Source organism: Bubalus bubalis, chromosome 2, assembly GCF_019923935.1.
Source record: "Bubalus bubalis isolate 160015118507 breed Murrah chromosome 2, NDDB_SH_1, whole genome shotgun sequence".
NCBI classification, from domain to species: domain Eukaryota; kingdom Metazoa; phylum Chordata; class Mammalia; order Artiodactyla; family Bovidae; genus Bubalus; species Bubalus bubalis.
The window spans coordinates 91,127,203-91,149,165 of record NC_059158.1 but is presented as its reverse complement, the minus strand read 5'-3'; the positions used below and the strand labels follow the sequence as shown (position 1 = coordinate 91,149,165).

Sequence of the window (21,963 nt, the reverse complement as noted above, 5' to 3'; positions counted from 1 at the left end):
CAGATAACATTTAAATAGTTTCACCACCTAGGGGAAGTTGATGACAGTCAGTGGGTAAGAATTTTGTAAGAGTTAATAAGACCAAAAGACTTTCCAGTTTGACACACTGTGCCTTTCAACAAAACAAGCATGCTGGGTTTTCTAGACACCTGGAAACATGTTTAACCTGTTTAGTGATGCAGAAAACCAGGTAGCTTTATATGTAGAGTGGCCAAGCATCTCAGCCACCCGAACCAAGACACACTACAAAGCTTTGTATTTGAAACCCCCCACATCGCCTTCTGTGTCTCTCTTCCCATCTTTAATGTCACCCTCTTTTCTAGGCACCGTATGACCTGTAAACATGATCTTCCACAGGATCACCCTCAATGTAATTCCCCAAATGTGTCTAAAATATGTATTTGTTCATAACTGGCAGGGGTGCCATCTCCTGGGATAGAAATCTACATATTCATCTAGTGAAATTCTTCATGATCAGTCCTGATGGGGAAATTAAAGCATCACCTAAGTAAGGTTGAGAGGTGAGGAGGGACAGATTATTTGGTGAAGAGTGCTGCCTTTCCCAAACCTCTCAAATTTCTGAGGGTTCTGTCAACCTGTAATTTCAGAGTGGCTCACATTACCTCCTAGAACTTTCTTCTAAAAGAGACCAAAACTCTATTGAATTATACTGTGAAAAGATCCATCAACTTTAGCCTGCTTGCTTAATTCTCCCCAATGTATTTTCATTTGCAACTAGATGTTTCTGAAGTCAACCGCATTTTAATGATAAGACAACTTTGGGACTTCACAACTAAGGCTTGTTGATTCACAAAGCTCAGGCAGAATTTATGCAGCTGACCCTTCCTTTTTAGAACTGATTTATTTTTTTCAGGGACAAATGTTGTGAAGAATATTTAGGTGTGAAATGAGTATTTCCCATTCATTTACACTATAAAATTAGAGATGAGGGAGTCACAGAAGGTCACTGATGTTTTCTATACTCTTCTTTCATTCAGGCTAATCAACTCCTCTTCGCTTTACTTTCCCTTACCCAACTTAGAGCCTAAGGTGGACCATTTAACCAGACTACACTAGCACCTTCAAAATCTTCCACCGCTTTTGTTTCTACCTCATTTTCTCTGATGATCCCTAGATCTGGATTAAACTATCTGTTCACATTTCCATGCACAGCCTTCCTAGTGAATGGTGCTGGGTAGGTCATTTAACTTCTCAAGCTTCAGTCTGCTGTATTTGAAGAACAACATAATAGTATGCATTTCAAGTAGTTGTTAAAAAGATTGAATTTATGTACATAATAGTATTTTACCATGCAAATGGTACTTTACCATGCAGTAAAGTGCCATGCAAATGTGTTTTTTCTATGGTTTTTACTCATATATTGTTTTATTTGTGGACTAAGCACAGTGCCATTATGTTGTCTCACAGAAATGCCTGCTTCCACAAAATGCCACCTCTACTGCCAGCTGCTTTTATTCTTGTGGACTTACAACTTCCTGAATAGCTATTACAGGAGCCAAACTGGACCAGAGCTTGAGTCCCAACTCCACCATTGACTAGCAGTATAATCATGGCATAGTCTCCCCATGATTTTAATTATTCTTCTATAAAGAGGGAAGAAGAGATGCTGTTGGTTTGAGGTTTAAAATGAAATAATGCAGAAGGCTGATAATATTTATTTATGATCATCATAATTTAATTATTACATTACAGAGAGTATCTGAGTTAGAAAAATGGCAAATACTCTTTGTGAGTGTCCACGGGGTACCATCATGTGAAGAGTTACCCAGGCAGGAGATGGAAGACTGCCAGCAGTGAGGCTTGATTTACTTCAGGGTATGGAGAAAACCCAAGACCAATTACAACCCACCTGAATACCAACTCCCACTATAGTCATGTTCTCATTCCCATGCCAGTAAAATGATTTCAACTGTGGCTACCCTGGAGCACAAAGAGTCTCAGCAAGGATCCCTGAAATAGATATGGAAGCTATCTATTTAAGAGTTTAAGTGGTATATAATACATATTATATACATCCATAAATACATTCACTTGCAGTGGGAAAGAATATTTTCTTTGGCGCTTGGCAGAAGGCCAATTGAGAAGGCAATCATAAACTGCTTTGTAGCATTAAGTGAATTAATGTTAATTAAGTAACATTAAGTAAGAGAATAGGAATGTTCTCTTGTGGTCTATAACCTAATTGGGAAAGCAGTAGGTACCATTTGGTGAATTCCTCGGCCCAGAAACTGTGCTAGATATTTTATTTACGTGCATTCTCACTAAGCTGTAAATCTCTTTTCAATAAGGTATGTTACCTCATTTTACATATGAGGAAACTGAGGCACAGAAGGATTAAGTAAAGAATCTAGATGACAATTTGAAAATTTTTGGTGGTGAGCTTCAAAATAGTGTCTTAACCACCTATAAAGCCAGTGTCCTTTCCACTACAGGGTGATGTCTTCACAGGAAGTTCTCATGTCTTGCATGGTTAGCCCTCTTAGCAACAATTGTCATTGGACCTGTCAACATGCAGGAAGCAACAGGTTAGATCCCTCAGTCGAGAAGATCCCCTGGAAGAGCAAATGGCTAGCCACTTCAGTATTCTTGCCTGAGAAATCCCATGGACATAGGAGCCTGGTGGGCTACAGTCCATGGGGTTGCCAAAAAGACAGAAATAACTTAGCAACTAAACAAAAACAAATATCCTTCCTCTGCTCTTTATTTTATTTATAACTCTCTCCAACAAAAGTGCACAAGAAAATCATCATATAGATAGATGGATAGATAGATAGACGATGTGTGCATGCTAAGTCACTTCAGTCATGTCGGACTTTTTGCAACCCTATGGACACAGGCCAGCCATGCTCCTCTGTCTGTGGAATTCTCCAGGCAAGAATACTGGAGTGGGTTGTCATGCCCTTCTCCAAGATAGATGATAGATTAACAAAGAAATAGATAGATGATAGATGGATGGATGGATAGATAGGTAAGTAAATAGATGATTGATAGATAACTTGAGTGTATGTGTATTTACACACAATTGCACCTTGTGGATTTTTCTTAGAGGACTTACAGCAAGAAACGTTTATTTTCTCATAGTTCTAGAGTCTGGAAGGGCACCAGCGGGTTGGGTTTCTGTGAGGCCTCTTTCCTCAACTTATAGACAGTCATCTCTCTCTGTGTCCTCAGAGAGAGAGAGAGCGCTCCATTTCTGCTGTCTCTTCCTCTTACACCTTGTGGATCTTGTTGGCACACTTTCTGTGCTCTGCTTGTATTCTGGCCCAGGTGTGCAGAGCAACTTGTTCACAATAACCTCCCAACGACCAGTGTCATCATGTGCTTTGTGGACGAGGTGTGGTCCACTCTCCTGAGGTCTGTACATAGCGTCCTCAACCGCTCTCCTCCCCACCTCATCAAGGAGATTCTACTGGTGGATGACTTCAGCACCAAAGGTAAGGAAACTACTCCCTGGAAAATCAAAGTTTGATGCGAGGCAATAACAATTCGGATACAAAAATTACAGGATAATTTGATAAAGAATGAATAATTTATAAATGCCCAATCATTGTTTGATACTGTGGCTTAGAGGCATAAGTCCAAACATCTGTGAATTACAGAAAGTCATCTCAACCACCCATGGCCTTGTCCAGCTAGTCACCGCAGACTCTCCTTCAGCTGTGACTTTTCTGCTGTGTAGGAGTGATTTTCTAATTACAGGTCTTTGGAGATGGGTACTTTGAGGTCCTGGAGACCAGAAGATGTTCTCTACAATTGCATAAATGCCTTTTTATGAAATCTAACAAGCAAAGATGCCACAATTAACAGAGTTAGTTATAGAAGACAATGAAATGTAAGCCCTACGGCTTCTGCTTTATTATATGTTCAGCTAAGAGTTGAGAAGACAGGTTGCCAATGGGACCAGAAAAATGAGGTTCCAACAGAGTTCAAAGGCAGAATTCACCACTGTCTTTACTTTTTTGTTTATTACAGTGAAGAATCTCTCTCTTTGGACTGTAAAAAACTGGGTATGTAAGTGATCCCATGACTGCCAAAGGTCCTAGACCACATTACAAAAATCCCCAAATGCAACCCACTTCAGAAAAACTTAAAAAGTAGCAAAGAGACAGCAACCTTAATAGAACACTTTAGCCTTGGTCATGACAACAAGGACATGAGCCAGTTCTCACTTCTCTCTCTTAGAGTGCCTACCAGGGTCACACTGAGCTCCAGGAGCAGGGAGATATGTAAGGAAAACTGGTTGAAAACGTTGAGAAGTAGTCTTGAAAGCATCAACAGAAATAGAATCTAGTTACCAAGCAGGTAACAGTCCCTTTAGGAATGGCCTATTCAGATTTTGTGGCCCTGAAGGATCTATGCTGCTGCTACTGCTGCTAAGTCACTTCAGTCTTGTCCGACTCTGTGCGATCCCATAGACGGCAGCCCACCAGGCTCCCCCGTCCCTGGGCTTCTCCAGGCAAGAACACTGGAGTGTGTGAAGGATCTATGAAGTCCTCTTTAAGAGAAAGATGACACAATTGGTAGGAAAGCGAGCAGCAGAAGTATTCACAGAAGCCATTCCTACCTGGGATATGTCAATACCTTAATCATACATAGAAGTAACTGTAAGCTACATAAATATACCACCCCCCCCACAAAGAGCAAGAAAGCAGAGGTGTGATGGAGAGGGTGTCATAGTAGGAAGTGGCAATGGTCTTAGCCAATTGCAGTTGCAATATCTTTCTTTTGCAAATTTTTCAATTTGCATACAATGCATGGCCTCTCTCCTAGGTCTTAGAAGAGGCCTTTACAAGGGGAAAAGTTTGTGCAGAAACCGAGCTTCATTTATTTTAAGGTAAATTTGTACCTGTCCTGACAAATGCTCAGAAAAAGTGAGCCCTTCTCTTGGTAACTCACCTACACTGAAAGGTGGATTTGAGTTTTAGGAAAACAGAAACTTAAGAGTACTGAACCCAGACAAAAATCCATTTAAGAAAATGACATCATGGCTCAAAGGATAAAATATAGTGACTATGGTAAATATCATAGTTTTGGGTATTTGATCTGGTCTTATTTGATCCAGATCTTATTTTTAAAGTATTTCCTTGTCTAATTTCTCCCTGATATAGACTACCTAAAAGATAACTTGGATAAATACATGTCTCAGTTTCCAAAAGTTCGGATTCTTCGCCTCAAAGAGAGACATGGCTTAATAAGAGCCAGGCTGGCAGGGGCACAAAAGGCAACAGGTAAGAAGCTGCTAATTTTTTGTTTTGGCTACATCTTTATTTTAGTTTAATCTTTTCCAAATACATATCAAATTTGAAATAATAGTACAATGAGCACTCCTATGTCCATCATTTCATTCCACCAGTTTCTAACTTTTTGCAATATAATCCCACTAAACTGTTTCAATGACACACTGAGGGGTCACAACTCTGAAAAACTCCAGCTAGGTACATTTTAATTACTTGCCACTATTCAGTAGAGGGTATATTCCCAAACTATCACAGAAGGACATTCTTTTTCCTAATTAACATTGTTGTGGACCCCTTTATGAATGATAATAAAAATGAATTACCTAAAAACAAAATTGGAAAAATATATAACTATATACACAATTATATATACATATATCTAGATATATACATAATTACATATATGTGGGTATGTGTCTATTTGAACACTCATATATATGAAGTAAACAACAAATTAACAATTACTCTGGCAAGCTGCTGTGAAGTTTCAAACATGTGTTCTCAATTTCTGTCCCTGTCTCCCTATGGATGGCAGTGTCTATGACCCACACTTAGAGCAGCAATAATGGAGGGCTGATTTCTGAGTTTGGAAAGAAGCAGAAAGATCTATTTGAATGGAGTTAGAAATAGACTCATCTAAGGATAAATTCAGTGGCCTTAAAGTGCACCTGACCGTGTGGGGAGTTTAAGGAAATTCAGGGTCCTGCACCAGCTTTAGTTCAGTTCAGTTCAGTTGCTCAGTTGTGTCCAACTCTTTGTGACCCCATGAACTACAGCACGCCAGGCCTCCCTGTCCATCACCAACTCCCAGAGTTCAATCAAACTCATGTCCATCAAGTCGGTGACGCCATCCAACCATCTTACCCTCTGTCGTCCCCTTCTCCTCCTGCCCTCAATCTTTCCCAGCACCAGGGGCTTTGCAAATGAGTCAGCTCTTCATATCAGGTGGCCAAAGTATTGGAGTTTCAGCTTCAACATCTGCCCTTCCAATGAGCACCCAGGACTGATCTCCTTTAGGATGGACTGGTTGGATCTCCTTGCAGTCCAAGGGACTCTCAAGAGTCTTCTCCAACACCACAGTTCAAAAGCATCAATTCTTCGGCACTCAGCTTTCTTTATAGTCCAACTCTTACATCCATACATGACTACTGGAAAAACCATAGCCTTGTCTAGACAGACCTTTGCTGACAAAGTAATGTCTCTGCTTTTTAATATGCTGTCTAGGCTGGTCATAACTTTTTTTCCAAGCAGTAAGTGTCTTTTAATCTCATGGCTGCAATCACCATCTGCATGCAGTCATTTTGGAGCCCCCCAAAATAAAGTTAGCCACTGTTTCCACTCTTTCCCCATCTATTTGCCATGAAGTGATGGGATCAGATGCCATGATCTTCATTTTCTGAAAGTTGAGCTTTAAGCCAACTTTTTCACTCTCCTCTTTCACGTTCATCAAGAGGCTCTTCAGTTCTTCTTCACTTTCTGCCATAAGGGTGGTGTTATCTGCATATCTGAGCTTATTGATGTTTCTCCCCGCAATCTTGATTCCAGCTTGTGCTTCTTCCAGACCAGCATTTCTCATGATGTACTCTGCATATAAGTTAAATAAGAAGGGTGACAATATACAGCCTTGACGTACTCCTTTTCCTATTTGGAAACAGTCTGTTGTTCCATGTCCAGTTCTAACTGTTGCTTCCTGACCTGCATACAGGTTTCTCAAGAGACAGGCAGATAGTATTCCCATCTCTTTCAGAATTTTCCACAGTTTATTGTGATCCACACAGTCAAAGGCTTTGGCATAGTCAATAAAGCAGAAATATACGTTTTTCTGGAACTCTCTTGCTTTATCAATGATCCAACAGATGTTGGCAATTTGATCTCTGGTTCCTCTGCCTTTTCTAAAACCAGCTTGAACATCTGGAAGTTCATGGTTCATGTATTGCTGAAGCCTGGCTTGGAGAATTTTGAGCATTACTTTAGTAGCATCTGAGATGAGTACAATCGTGTGGTAGTTTGAGTATTCTTTGGCATTGCCTTTCTTTAGGATTGGCATGAAAACTGAACATTTCCAGTCCTGTGGCCACTGCTGAGTTTTCCAAATTTGCTGACATATTGAGTGCAGCACTTTCACAGCATCATCTTTTAGGATCTGAAATAGCTCAACTGGAATTCCATTACCACCACTAGCTTTGTTCGTAGTGATGCTTCCTAAGGCCCACTTGACTTCACATTCTAGGATGTCTGGCTCCAGGTGAGTGATCACACCATCGTGGTTATCTGGGTCATGAAGATCTTTTTTGTACAGTTCTTCTGTGTATTCTTGCCACCTCTTCTTAATATCATCTGCTTCTGTTAGGTCCATACCATTTCTGTCCTTTATTGAGCCCATCTTTGCAAGAAATGTTCCCCTGGTATCTCTAATTTTCTTGAAGAGTTCTCTAGTCTTTCCCATTCTATTGTTTTCCTCTATTTCTTTGCATTGATAGCTGAGGAAGGCTTTCTTATCTCTCCTGGCTATTCCTTGGAACTCTGCATTCAAATGGGTATATCTTTCCTTTTCTCCTTTCCTTTTTGCTTCTCTTCTTTTCTCAGCTATTTTTAAGGCCTTGTCAGGCAACCATTTTGCCTTTTTGCATTTCTTTTTCTTGGGGATGGTCTTCATCCCTATCTCTCGTGCAATGTTAGGCAAGACTGTAATTCAGGGACTGTTCAGGGCCCTCATTGAGCAGGGCTGACCAGCCTAGTGAGTCCTCCCAAACTCCCCCAGAGCACTCCCCAGCCCTCACAGGTAGAGTACAGGCAGCAGATGGCTCTGGATCTGAAGAGTCTCTGTAATCAGAGATCTACATTGATGCCACTGCAGAATCTTTTCTAGAATGCATAACCAAACAAAAAGATCAAAGATAAGAATCTGAATCCAGAATCTCATAGGCCTTGAGCTACTCATTTATCCTTTAGGATTCAGGGAAAAAAGAAGAGGAACCACAGGCAAAGTTGAGATTAGCTAGTCGAGGACATGGGAGAAGGCAATGGCACCCCACTCCAGTACTCTTGCCTGGAAAATCCCATGGGTGGACGAGCCTGGTAGGCTGTAGTCCATGGGGTTGCAAAGAGCTGGACACAACTGACTGACTTCACTTTCACTTTTTACTTTCATGCATTGGTGAAGGAAATGGCAACCCACTCCAGTGTTCTTGCCTGGAGAATCCCAGGGACAGGGGAGCCTGGTGGGCTGCCGTCTATAGGATCGCACAGAGTCAGACACGACTGAAGCAACTTAGCAGCAGTAGCAGTAGCAGCAGTCAAGGACATGCAGAAGCTGAAGTCGAGTTGGCCCCGTTTTGGTCTCAGAGTACTATCAGGCTCTCTGAGAGTCTTTTAGAGTCTTCCACAAAGAAATAAGGGCAAATCTGTAACTCTCTAACTTCAAGCAATTTCCCTCCACATTCAGGCTCCAGGGCATGATAGATTCTTTCTCTCCATCTCATTCAGTCATCAATTGTTTACTGAGAATGAGGAATTAGGTCAAGCAGGATTTCAAAAATTAAAAGACAGGCCTTGGTCAGTGGGTCTCAAGGGAAAGTCTTTTACATAAAGGCAACAGAAGTAAAAAGAAATTTGGATACAACACTAACATATGATAGTGTTGAACACACCAAGCCAGTTATAACCCTGACAAGAGCAGCCTGCAGGTGGGCAGGTTTGATAGTGCTCTGATTCTGGAGGGTCAGAGTAGAGATCAGATTCTCATTTCCTATATAACATGGCAGTTAGCAAAATAGCTGTAATGCTGTGAGCATTCCAAAGAGTCAGTTGGCTGATTTTAAATATGTGGACAAGTGACATCTAACTTCTGGCCGATGCTGACATTCCCTGAAGAGCAACAGTCCTTTTATAAGTTTCTACAACTCATTTTTTCTGCAGGTCAAACAGGTAGCTTCCTTAGCATCACTTAAAAATCATTCTTTAAAATTAAGTGAGCAGCAGGTCCACATTCATCAAGGAACTCTAAAGACAACACTATCACCAACCAGTGCTAGCAGCAGTATCCTAAGCTGGTCAGCTAAATCTAAGGGGGGTCGATGCTCAACAAGGAGCCAAAGCTATTTGGCGCATTGAGCATGTCTGAGTTGGCACAAAAAATTGAAAACTAAGTAAGTTACAACCAAACCCATCTGCAAACAATCCAGTATGTCTGGAATCTACTCTCAGAACAACCTTCCATGTAGTTATCAATATGGAGTTAGTTATTTTGAGCTCTAGCCTGAACAATCATTGAAAACCAGTCATCGTAATAGCTATCTATTAGGAATCTAGGTATTAGGTATACTTTAGAAATATCTCCATAAGGTAAAGCTCAAAGAGATTAAGTAATTTATCCAATGTGGCCAAGAAAAGTAGAGCTACGATGAAGGCAGTTCTGGGGAAATTCAATCCTATGTCATTTCACCATGCCCACAAGTGGGGAAATAAATGCATGTTTGAGGATCCATCTTGCTGCCACTGAGGACTAAAGAAGTAGATCCAGACCCTTTGACCCAGTAAACCTGCCATGGAGATAGGGAAAGGCAATCTAGTAGAGACTAGACTCTTTAAACACCCGGACTGTATTACTCAGCCATTAAAAAGAATACATTTGAATCAGTTCTAATGAGGTGGATGAAACTGGAGCCTATTATACAGAGTGAAGTAAACCAGAAAGAAAAACACCAATACAGTATACTAACACATATATATGGAATTTAGAAAGATGGTAACAATAACCCTGTATACGAGACAGCATAAGAGACACTGATGTATAGAACAGTCTTATGGACTCTGTGGGAGAGGGAGAGGGTGGGAAGATTTGGGAGAATGACATTGAAACATGTGTAATATCATGTATGAAATGAGTTGCCAGTCCAGGTTTGATGCACGATACTGGATGCTTGGGGCTGGTGCACTGGGATGACCCAGAGGGAGGGTATGGGGAGGGAGGAGGGAGGAGGGTTCAGGATGGGGAATACATGTATACCTGTGGCGGATTCATTTCAATATTTGGCAAAACCAATACAATGTTGTAAAGTTTAAAAATAAAATAAAATTAAAAAAATAAAAAATAAACGCCCGGACTGAATGGACCAGGATAGGAGTGGTGAGAAAGAAGACCGTCTTTTATACATTCTATACAGCTAGACCATTTGTGTTTAGTTGCTCAATCTTGTTTGACTCTTTGTGATCCCACGGGCTGTAGCCCCTGCCAGATTCCTCTGTCCATGGGAATTCTCCAGGCAAGAATACTAGAGTGGGTTGCATTGCCCTCCTCCAGGGGATCTTCTCAACCCAGGGATCAAACCCAGGTCTCCTGCATTGAAGGCAGACTCTTTACCATCTGAGCCACCAAGGAAGCCCAATAGGACTAAGCAAACGTACTTGTATACCCTATACACCTAGATGAACCCTAAAAGCCTTCCCAGGATAAGGAGAGGTCTATGCAAGAGGGCACCCTTAGAAAACAATAGCTTCCATTATCAAGCAATCCATAATTCCTGGAAAATAGGAACCCCCCCATCCAATCCCAGCATGATCAGGAGATGTAACTGCACCTCCAAGAGTAGTGGATGAGGTGGAGAGGGAGCTTCTGGCTAGCACAGCCTGTTCCTATCTAAAGAGACATCTCAAGACCATTTCCCATCAAGACTTTGGCTAAGGTTAGTCCCTTCACCTTTATGCAAAAAGTCCATTGTTAATCAGGTAATTAGTAAGACCTATTCATTAAGAAGTAGTTTAGAGATTTCAGTGGATAATAATCTATTATTCAGGTTATTTATTTGCACCTTTTTCTTTGCCTGCTGCTGTCTTCTGCTTTTACTTTAAGCTTTCCCATACTCATATCTCTGTCTCTTTCTCATTTGCAGGGGGTGGGAGGGGAGAGGCAAGAGGGTGTATGCTGATATTTTCTAGTATCAGGCTGCCACTTAGCTTTGCAAACTTGGCAAAGTTGCCTAAGTGTTTCATTCCTCTTAAATGTGGATAAAACTTAGACCCATACTTGAGGTTTGTCACAAGGATAAGCCTTAAATAAGACAATAAGACAATCATTCAGAATGTTCAGAACAGTATCTGGCACAGAGTAAGCATCAAATGAAAAATCAGTGATGTTATTTTAGGTTTTTCAGATACTGAGGGGTGTAACTAAGAGTCACAGTGGTCAATTAAAACAATAAACCAAAATAAAAGTAACAGTCAAGTCTTCAAGCACTTCCTGCAATCACATAAGTAAAAAGTATAGGTAGGAAGCCAGACAGAAGACAGCACTGATTCCCCTGTGCTCCGTATTTTCCCATGGAAAAATGGGCTGGTGGATCGGAGCAGATGTGTAGATCATCTTACTGACCAAAGAGCCTGAAATACGGTTCCTCCTGTTTTGGAGCCGGGGTGCCAGGATTAAAGAAAGGGAGAAGGGCTAGTAGTAAGAAAAAAGTGTCCTGAAGATCTACCCATCACCCACAAGGTGAAAAAGAAGTCTTGGCCTGAGACAGTCTCCAGCTGGGTGAACCTGGGTGAGGAATGCAGTTCTTTATAAGTGCATGTCCAGCTAAGGGACTGGAGGACCTGAGTCCTTGACTATATCTTCCTTCAGAGACTCTAGGGCACAAACTGTGAACCAAGTCTGGTGTGGAGATGGCAGCTTTCCCTCAAGAGGCCTGCCAGCTAAAGCTTTTGTAATAGCTTTGGGCCTCGGCTTCCCAGGTGGCACTAGTGGTAAAGAACCTGCCTGCCAAAGCAGAAGACAATAAGAGACGTGAGTTTGGTCCCTGGGTCAGGAAGATTCCATGGAGAAGGGCATAGCAACCCACTCCAGTATTCTTGCCTGGAGAATCCATGGACAGAGGAGCCTGGTAGGCTACAGTCCATAGGATTGCACAGAGTTGGACACAACTGAAGCAACTTAGCATGCATACATGCACGACTGGGTCTGAGACTATACTAGGATTCTGGCAAAGACCCAGATTCCTCTGGTTATTATTCATACACACACACACACACACACACACACACAATCCACTTGTACAGAATCATTTAGAACAATGTAGACCATTGCTAAAATTTTCATTGGAAAGAGAACGTGTTACTTCACACAACTAATAGAACAAAAAGAATTCATAATTATTCCTGTCCTCCAAGTTTCTTTTCTCTTCTCCTGTAACTCTTTTTTTTTAATTATGGTAAAATACATATATAAAATTTACTATCTGAGCCATTTTTCAAGTGTACATTTCACTGTGAAGTACTTTCACATTGTTGAGCACCAATCTCCAGCACTTCTCTTGTGAAACTAAACTCTATACCCATTAAACAATTCCTTGTTCCCCTTCTGTAACACTTTTAAAACTACCTCCTAGTCTTACTAGTTCCCCCACTTTAATTTCTTTTCACTGTTATAATGTGGAATGATTTTTCCTCTTCATCATTTCTAAGGCTAAAGTTGGAATCTCAGATTCTTCCTCGTCTTCCGCAAAACAAAGTTTCAGTCCTCCACCCCCAAGAGTTAATGGGATTTACCCTCCTTAGAAAGGACAAAAGCAACTACCTTTAATACTAAATATTCCCTTCAGAGCCTTGACTCCTCATTCTAAGTGGCTTATCATTTTTTTTTTCAACCATAAATGATACTTGCCCCAAAAGACTACTAGAAAGCAACTTTTTTTCATTTCACTATAGAATGAAATTAGAGAGACAAAGAAGAAATTCAGTAAGAAGAAAAGACTACTATGCTTACAACCACATTTCTGGAACAATCTCCAGAACTTATGAACACAAAATACACACACTAAATATATTGCATTTTCAAATTGTTTTTTTCTGGCTCTCTAGGTGATGTGTTGACATTCTTAGATTCTCACGTGGAATGTAACATTGGCTGGTTGGAACCTCTCCTGGAAAGAGTTTACTTAAGCAGAAAGAAAGTAGCCTGTCCAGTAATTGAAGTCATCAATGATAAGGATATGAGGTAATATTGTCATATTCCACAGGATACTTCTAAGTGACTTTTTTTTTTTTTTTTTTTTTTTTTTTTTTTTTTTTTTTTTTTTTATTTATTTTTTTTTTATTTTATTTTTTTTTTAAACTTTACATAACTGTATTAGATTTGCCAAATATCAAAATGAATCCGCCACAGGTTTACATATGTTCCCCATCCTGAACTCTCCTCCCTCCTCCCTCCCCATTCCATCCCTCTGGGTCGTCCCAGTGCACCAGCCCCAAGCATCCAGTATCGTGCATCGAACCTGGACTGGCAACTCATTTCATACATGATATTTTACATGTTTCAATGCCATTCTCCCAAATCTTCCCACCCTCTCCCTCTCCCACAGAGTCCATAAGACTGTTCTATACATCAGTGTCTCTTTTGCTGTCTCGTACACAGGGTTATTGTTACCATCTTTCTAAATTCCATATATATGCGTTAGTATACTGTATTGGTGTTTTTCTTTCTGGCTTACTTCACTCTGTATAATAGGCTCCAGTTTCATCCACCTCATTAGAACTGATTCAAATGTATTCTTTTTAATGGCTGAGTAATACTCCATTGTGTATATGTACCACAGCTTTCTTATCCATTTGTCTGCTGATGGACATCTAGGTTGCTTCCATGTCCTGGCTATTATAAACAGTGCTGCGATGAACATTGGGGTACTCGTGTCTCTTTCCCTTCTGGTTTTCTCAGTGTGTATGCCCAGCAGTGGGATTGCTGGATCATAAGGCATGTCTATTTCCAGTTTTTTAAGGAATCTCCACACTGTTCTCCATAGTGGCTGTACTAGTTTGCATTCCCACCAACAGTGTAAGAGGGTTCCCTTTTCTCCACACCCTCTCCAGCATTTATTACTTGTAGACTTTTGGATTGCAGCCATTCTGACTGGCGTGAAATGGTACCTCATAGTGGTTTTGATTTGCATTTCTCTGATAATGAGTGATGCTGAGCATCTTTTCATGTGTTTGTTAGCCATCTGTATGTCTTCTTTGGAGAAATGTCTATTTAGTTCTTTGGCCCATTTTTTGATTGGGTCATTTATTTTTCTGGAGTTGAGCTGTAGGAGTTGCTTGTATATTCTGGAGATTAGTTGTTTGTCAGTTGCTTCATTTGCTATTATCTTCTCCCATTCTGAAGGCTGTCTTTTCACCTTGCTAATAGTTTCCTTTGATGTGCAGAAGCTTTTAAGGTTAATTAGGTCCCATTTGTTTATTTTTGCTTTTATTTCCAATATTCTGGGAGGTGGGTCATAGAGGATCCTGCTGTGATGTATGTCAGAGAGTGTTTTGCCTATGTTCTCCTCTAGGAGTTTTATAGTTTCTGGTCTTACGTTTAGATCTTTAATCCATTTTGAGTTTATTTTTGTGTATGGTGTTAGAAAGTGTTCTAGTTTCATTCTTTTACAAGTGGTTGACCAGAGTTCCCAGCACCACTTGTTAAAGAGATTGTCTTTAATCCATTTTATATTTTTGCCTCCTTTGTCGAAGATAAGGTGTCCATATGTGCGTGGATTTATCTCTGGGCTTTCTATTTTGTTCCATTGATCTATATTTCTGTCTTTGTGCCAGTACCATACTGTCTTGATAACTGTGGCTTTGTAGTAGAGCCTGAAGTTAGGTAGGTTGATTCCTCCAGTTCCATTCTTCTTTCTCAAGATCGCTTTGGCTATTCGAGGTTTTTTGTTTTTCCATACAAATTGTGAAATTATTTGTTCTAGCTCTGTGAAGAATGCTGTTGGTAGCTTGATAGGGATTGCATTGAATCTATAGATTGCTTTGGGTAGTATACTCATTTTCACTATATTGATTCTTCCAATCCATGAACATGGTATATTTCTCCATCTGTTAGTGTCCTCTTTGATTTCTTTCACCAGTGTTTTATAGTTTTCTATATATAGGTCTTTAGTTTCTTTAGGTAGATATATTCCTAAGTATTTTATTCTTTCCGTTGCAATGGTGAATGGAGTTGTTTCCTTAATTTCTCTTTCTGTTTTCTCATTATTAGTGTATAGGAATGCAAGGGATTTCTGTGTGTTGATTTTATATCCTGCAACTTTACTATAGTCATTGATTAGTTCTAGTAATTTTCTGGTGGAGTCTTTAGGGTTTTCTATGTAGAGGATCATGTCATCTGCAAACAGTGAGAGCTTTACTTCTTCTTTTCCAATTTGGATTCCTTTTATTTCTTTTTCTGCTCTGATTGCTGTGGCCAAAACTTCCAAAACTATGTTGAATAGTAATGGTGAAAGTGGGCACCCTTGTCTTGTTCCTGACTTTAGAGGAAATGCTTTCAATTTTTCACCATTGAGGATAATGTTTGCTGTGGGTTTGTCATATATAGCTTTGATTATGTTGAGGTATGTTCCTTCTATTCCTGCTTTCTGGAGAGTTTTTATCATAAATGGATGTTGAATTTTGTCAAAGGCTTTCTCTGCATCTATTGAGATAATCATATGGTTTTTATTTTTCAATTTGTTAATGTGGTGTATTACATTGATTGATTTGCGGATATTGAAGAATCCTTGCATCCCTGGGATAAAGCCCACTTGGTCATGGTGTATGATCTTTTTAATGTGTTGTTGGATTCTGTTTGCTAGAATTTTGTTAAGGATTTTTGCATCTATGTTCATCAGTGATATTGGCCTGTAGTTTTCTTTTTTTGTGGGATCTTTGTCAGGTTTTGGTATTAGGGTGATGGTGGCCTCATAGAATGAGTTTGGAAGTTTACCATCCTCTGCAATTTTCTGGAAGAGTTTGAGCAGGATAGGTGTTAGCTCTTCTCTAAATTTTTGGTAGAATTCAGCTGTGAAGCCGTCTGGACCTGGGCTTTTGTTTGCTGGAAGATTTTTTATTACAGTTTCAATTTCCGTGCTTGTGATGGGTCTGTTAAGATTTTCTATTTCTTCCTGATCGAGTTTTGGAAAGTTGTACTTTTCTAAGAATTTGTCCATTTCTTCCTCGTTGTCCATTTTATTGGCATATAATTGTTGATAGTAGTCTCTTATGATCCTTTGTATTTCTGTGTTGTCTGTTGTGATCTCTCCATTTTCATTTCTAATTTTATTGATTTGATTTTTCTCCCTTTGTTTCTTGATGAGTCTGGCTAATGGTTTGTCAATTTTATTTATCCTTTCAAAGAACCAGCTTTTGGCTTTGTTGATTTTTGCTATGGTCTCTTTTGTTTCTTTTGCATTTATTTCTGCTCTAATTTTTAAGATTTCTTTCCTTCTACTAACCCTGGGGTTCTTCATTTCTTCCTTTTCTAGTTGCTTTAGGTGTAGAGTTAGGTTATTTATTTGACTTTTTTCTTGTTTCTTGAGGTGTGCCTGTATTGCTATGAACTTTCCCCTTAGGACTGCTTTTACTGTGTCCCACAGGTTTTGGGTTGTTGTGTTTTCATTTTCATTCGTTTCTATGCAAATTTTGATTTCTTTTTTGATTTCTTCTGTGATTTGTTGGTTATTCAGCAGCGTGTTGTTCAGCCTCCATATGTTGGATTTTTTAATAGTTTTTCTCCTGTAATTGAGATCTAATCTTACTGCATTGTGGTCAGAAAAGATGCTTGGAATGATTTCTATTTTTTTGAATTTACCAAGGCTAGCTTTATGGCCCAGGATGTGATCTATCCTGGAGAAGGTTCCATGTGCGCTTGAGAAGAAGGTGAAATTCATTGTTTTGGGATGAAATGTCCTATAGATATCAATTAGGTCTAACTGGTCTATTGTATCGTTTAAAGTTTGTGTTTCCTTGTTAATTTTCTGTTTAGTTGATCTATCCATAGGTGTGAGTGGGGTATTGAAGTCTCCCACTATTATTGTGTTATTGTTAATTTCTCCTTTCATACTTGTTAGCATTTGTCTTACATACTGCGGTGCTCCCGTGTTGGGTGCATATATATTTATAATTGTTATATCTTCTTCTTGGATTGATCCTTTGATCATTATGTAGTGACCATCTTTGTCTCTTTTCACAGTCTTTGTTTTAAAGTCTATTTTATCTGATATGAGTATTGCTACTCCTGCTTTCTTTTGGTCCCTATTCGCATGGAAAATCTTTTTCCAGCCCTTCACTTTCAGTCTGTATGTGTCCCCTGTTTTGAGGTGGGTCTCTTGTAGACAACATATGCAGGGGTCTTGTTTTTGTATCCATTCAGCCAGTCTTTGTCTTTTGGTTGGGGCATTCAACCCATTTACGTTTAAGGTAATTACTGATACGTATGACCCCGTTGCCATTTACTTTATTGTTTTGGGTTCGAATTTATACACCATTTTTGTGTTTCCTGTCTAGAGAATATCCTTTAGTATTTGTTGGAGAGCTGGTTTGGTGGTGCAGAATTCTCTCAGCTTTTGCTTGTCTGAAAAGCTTTTGATTTCTCCTTCATACTTGAATGAGATCCTTGCTGGGTACAATAATCTGGGCTGTAGGTTATTTTCTTTCATCATTTTAAGTATGTCTTGCCATTCCCTCCTGGCTTGAAGAGTTTCTATTGAAAGATCAGCTGTTATCCTTATGGGAATTCCCTTGTGTGTTATTTGTTGTTTTTCCCTTGCTGCTTTTAATATTTGTTCTTTGTGTTTGATCTTTGTTAATTTGATTACTATGTGTCTTGGGGTGTTTCGCCTTGGGTTTATCCTGTTTGGGACTCTCTGGGTTTCTTGGACTTGGGTGATTATTTCCTTCCCCATTTTAGGGAAGTTTTCAACTATTATCTCCTCAAGTATTTTCTCATGGTCTTTCTTTTTGTCTTCTTCTTCTGGGACCCCTATGATTCGAATGTTGTAGCGTTTAATATTGTCCTGGAGGTCTCTGAGATTGTCCTCATTTCTTTTAATTCGTTTTTCTTTTATCCTCTCTGATTCATTTATTTCTACCATTCTATCTTCTAATTCACTAATCCTATCTTCTGCCTCTGTTATTCTACTATTTGTTGCCTCCAGAGTGTTTTTAATTTCACTTATTGCATTATTCATTATATATGACTCTTTTTTATTTCTTCTAAGTCCTTGTTAAACCTTTCTTGCATCTTCTCAATCCTTGCCTCCAGGCTATTTATCTGTGATTCCATTTTAATTTCAAGATTTTGGATCAATTTCACTATCATCATTCGGAATTCTTTATCAGGTAGATTCCCTATCTCTTCCTCTTTTGTTTGGTTTGGTGGGCATTTATCCTGTTCCTTTATCTGCTGGCTATTCCTCTGTCTCTTCATCTTGTTTAAATTGCTGAGTTTGGGGTGTCCCTTCTGTATTCTGGCAGTTTGTGGAGTTCTCTTTATTGTGGCGTTTCCTCGCTGTGTGTGGGTTTGTACAGGTGGCTTGTCAAGGTTTCCTGGTTAGGGAAGCTTGTGTTGATGTTCTGGTTGATGGAGCTGTATTTCTTCTCTCTGGAGTGTAATGAAATGTCCAGTAATGAGTTATGAGATGTCTATGGTTTTGGGGTGACTTTGGGCAGCCTGTATCTTGAAGCTCAGGGCTGTGTTCCTTTGTTGCTGGAGAATTTGCTTGTTATGTCTTTCCCTGGAACTTGTTGGCCCTTGTGTGGTGCTTGGTTTCAGTGTCGGTATGGAGGCGTTTGGTGAGCTCCTGTCAATTAATGTTCCTTGGAGTCAGGAGTTCCCTGGAGTCAGGGATTGGACTTAAGCCTCCTACTTCCAGTTATCGGTCTTAATTTTACAGTAGTTTCAAAACTTCTCCTTCTATACAGCACCACTGATAAAACATCTACGTTAAAGATGAAAAGTTTCTCTACTGTGAGGGTCACTCAGAGAGGTTCACAGCGTTACATGGAGAAGAGAAGAGGGAGGAGGGAGTTAGAGGTGACCCAAATGAGATGAGGTGGAATCAATAGTGGAGAGAGTGGGCTAGCCAGTAGTCACTTCCTTATGTGCACTCCACAACTGGACCACTCAGAGATGTTCACGGAGTTATACAGGGAAGAGAAGAAGGAGGCAGGAGACAGAGGTGGCCAGAAGGATAAAAGGGGGAAATGAAAAGGCGGGAGACAGATCCAGCCAGTAATCAGTTCCTTAAGTGTTCTCCACCGTCTGGAACACACAGAAATTCACAGAGTTGGGTAGAGTAGAGAGGGGTTAGGGAGGAGATACAGGTGACCTGGTGGAGAAAATGGAGAGTCCAAAGGGAGAGAGAGCAGTCAAGCCAGTAATCTCGTACACTAGTGAAAAATGGGTCCTGAAGATTGGGTTCTTAAAGGTACAAAATTGGTAACAAATACATAAAAACAAAAATTAGAAATCTAGAGTAGAGTTTGGAATTTCAAAAATGCGATGTTAATGAAAAGGAGAAGGAAAAGAAAGAGAGAAAAAATGAACAAAGAAAAACAAACAAGGTCGTGAAAGTAATAAAGAAACTACAGGTACAAAATTGATAACTAATACCAAACAGCAAAAATTAAAAATCTAGAGTAGAGTTTGGAATTTCAAAAATACAACGTTAAAAAAAAAAAAAAAAAAAAAAAAAAAAGAAGAAGAAGAAGAAGAAAAATAAAGAGAGAAAACAAACAAACCAACAAAAACAATGTCGCAAAAATTATAAAGAAAATACAGGTACAAAATTGATATCAAATACCAAAAAGCATAAATTAAAAATCTTGAGTAGAGTTTGGAATTGCAGATATACGATGTTATATAAAAGAAGAAGAGAAAGAAACAGAGGAAAAAAAAAAGTCACAGCAATTATGAAAAAAACTATAGGTACAAAATTGATAACATATATCAAAAGGCTAAAATTAAAAATCTAGAGTAGAGTTTGGAATTTCAAAAATGCAATGTTAAAGAAAAGAAGAAAAAGAAGAAAAAAAAAAAAAAAAAACCACGGTCAAAAAATTATAAAATATATATATGAAGTTTGTTGAAGAAGAAGAAGAAAAAAAAAAATAGGGTCTTTTTTTTTTTTTTTTTTTTTTTGCAAAGTAATAGTTATAAAAGTGAAAATTAAAGGACAATAGAGGACTTAAAAAAATTTTTTTTTTTTAATTAAAAAAAAAAGAAAGAAAGATTGATCGTAAAAATAGTAAAAATATATCTAGGTCTTTCTCTGGTTTTGTTGTGAGTATTGTGGGTTCAGTTCATTTTTGGCAGTTCCTTAGTCCGACTTATATTTCTCAAGATCTATAGGCCCCTTCCTATGTAATCCGTAGTAACCACAGGGTTTTAATCTATGGCCTGTAGCTTCCAAGGCGTTTCCCTCTGTTATAGCTTCTTCTGTTTGCTGGTCTCTTCAGTGTCTGGTTCCCGCCCTGACACAAAGGGGACGGTGGAGGACCCTATTTTTTTTTTTTTTTTTTTTTTTTTTTTAATTTAGGCTCACTTGTTCAGCCGCGCTGTGGGGAGGGAGGGAGGGATGCTGCAACCAGATAACACTGGAGTGCGCTCGAAGTGCCTCGGCCACACTGGGTCTGCCCCCGCTCACGGCGCGTGTAACCTCCCTGCCCACACTGCTTGGGCTCTAGGTTGTTCCGCCGGGAACAATCAGAGGCCGGCCCTGGACTGAGCTCCCAGGTCCAAGCCGCTCAGGTTCAGGCACTCGGGTAGTCCTCAGAGGCGCAGACTCGGTTGGGCCTGCGTTTTGTGTTCTTCCCAGGTCGAGCAGCTCAGGTGATGAGGTGTTTGGCGGGCGCCAATGCTGCGACTTATCGCCTCCCCGCCACTCGGTTATCTCCTTTCGAAGAGTTGGGCTGCTTTTCTGGGTGCCTGATGTCCTCTGCCGGCATTCAGAAGTTGTTTTGTGGAATTTACTCGACGTTTAAATGCTCTTTTGATGAATTTGTGGGGGAGAAAGTGTTCTCCCCGTCCTACTCCTCCGCCATCTTGGCTCCTCCTCCCTAAGTGACTTTTTAACCAGCAGCAGAAGGTAGCTGTCATACTCCTAAAATGTACAACTTTGCAAATCTAAGTAATACATGGTTTATCTGTTTAAATAAATTGAAATACTTGAGATATATATAGATATATATATAGATATATAGATATATAGATATATCATGAGATCAAAGAAGATCTATCCAATTGTTTATTTGATCATCACAAATTCTTAACCCTAAATGTCAATAAATGCTAATACTCAGTGTCCAGGACTTTCCTCTTTCTATGCAGCTGAACACCCAAATATTTATTTTTCTTAAGATTAGTTCTTCTTTTTTGTGGTATGTGTATATACATACACATGTATATTCTTAACTAGGGTTTTTTTTCCCCTCAAAATGGCCAGAATATTATTAAAAGAAAAGTATGTTAAAAGCAAGCAATCCAGCACTAATGCTAATTATATTCATATCTTTCATTGAAATGTTATTAGAAGCTTTGTGGTGATCTAAAATCGTCTTCATAAGTGCTTGTTTCATTCACGTGCACAACACATGATGTCAGGTTGATAATGTGAATGATCTCAGGTAGCATTGTTTTTTTCTCTTGACTAGTTACATGACAGTGGACAACTTTCAAAGAGGCATATTTGTGTGGCCAATGAACTTTGGTTGGAGAACAATTCCTCCAGACGTTGTTGCAAAAAACAAAATTAAAGAAACTGATATAATAAGGTAAGTGTGTGTGTGAAACTTAAGACTAGGAAAGAGTCATGTATTTTCTTAAAAAGGCATAGGAAGCAATTCCACAAAACAGGCATAAGCTGTCATTTACAGAACACCAAGAATTACAGTTCTAGCCGACAGATGACCAAAA

The 21,963-nt window shown here is 39.4% G+C and overlaps 1 protein-coding gene across 1 annotated transcript in view; it reads left to right on the top strand.

Moving 5' to 3' along the window:
• GALNT5 (polypeptide N-acetylgalactosaminyltransferase 5) overlaps positions 1 to 21,963 on the top strand; it is a 52,802-nt gene that overhangs the window by 11,677 nt on the left and 19,162 nt on the right. Inside the window, exons 2-5 of the mRNA XM_006067557.4 lie at positions 3,289 to 3,455; positions 5,130 to 5,249; positions 13,110 to 13,245; positions 21,702 to 21,821. Of these exons, the coding sequence (XP_006067619.3) occupies positions 3,289 to 3,455; positions 5,130 to 5,249; positions 13,110 to 13,245; positions 21,702 to 21,821 (543 nt within the window). The remainder of the gene's footprint in view (positions 1 to 3,288; positions 3,456 to 5,129; positions 5,250 to 13,109; positions 13,246 to 21,701; positions 21,822 to 21,963) is intronic.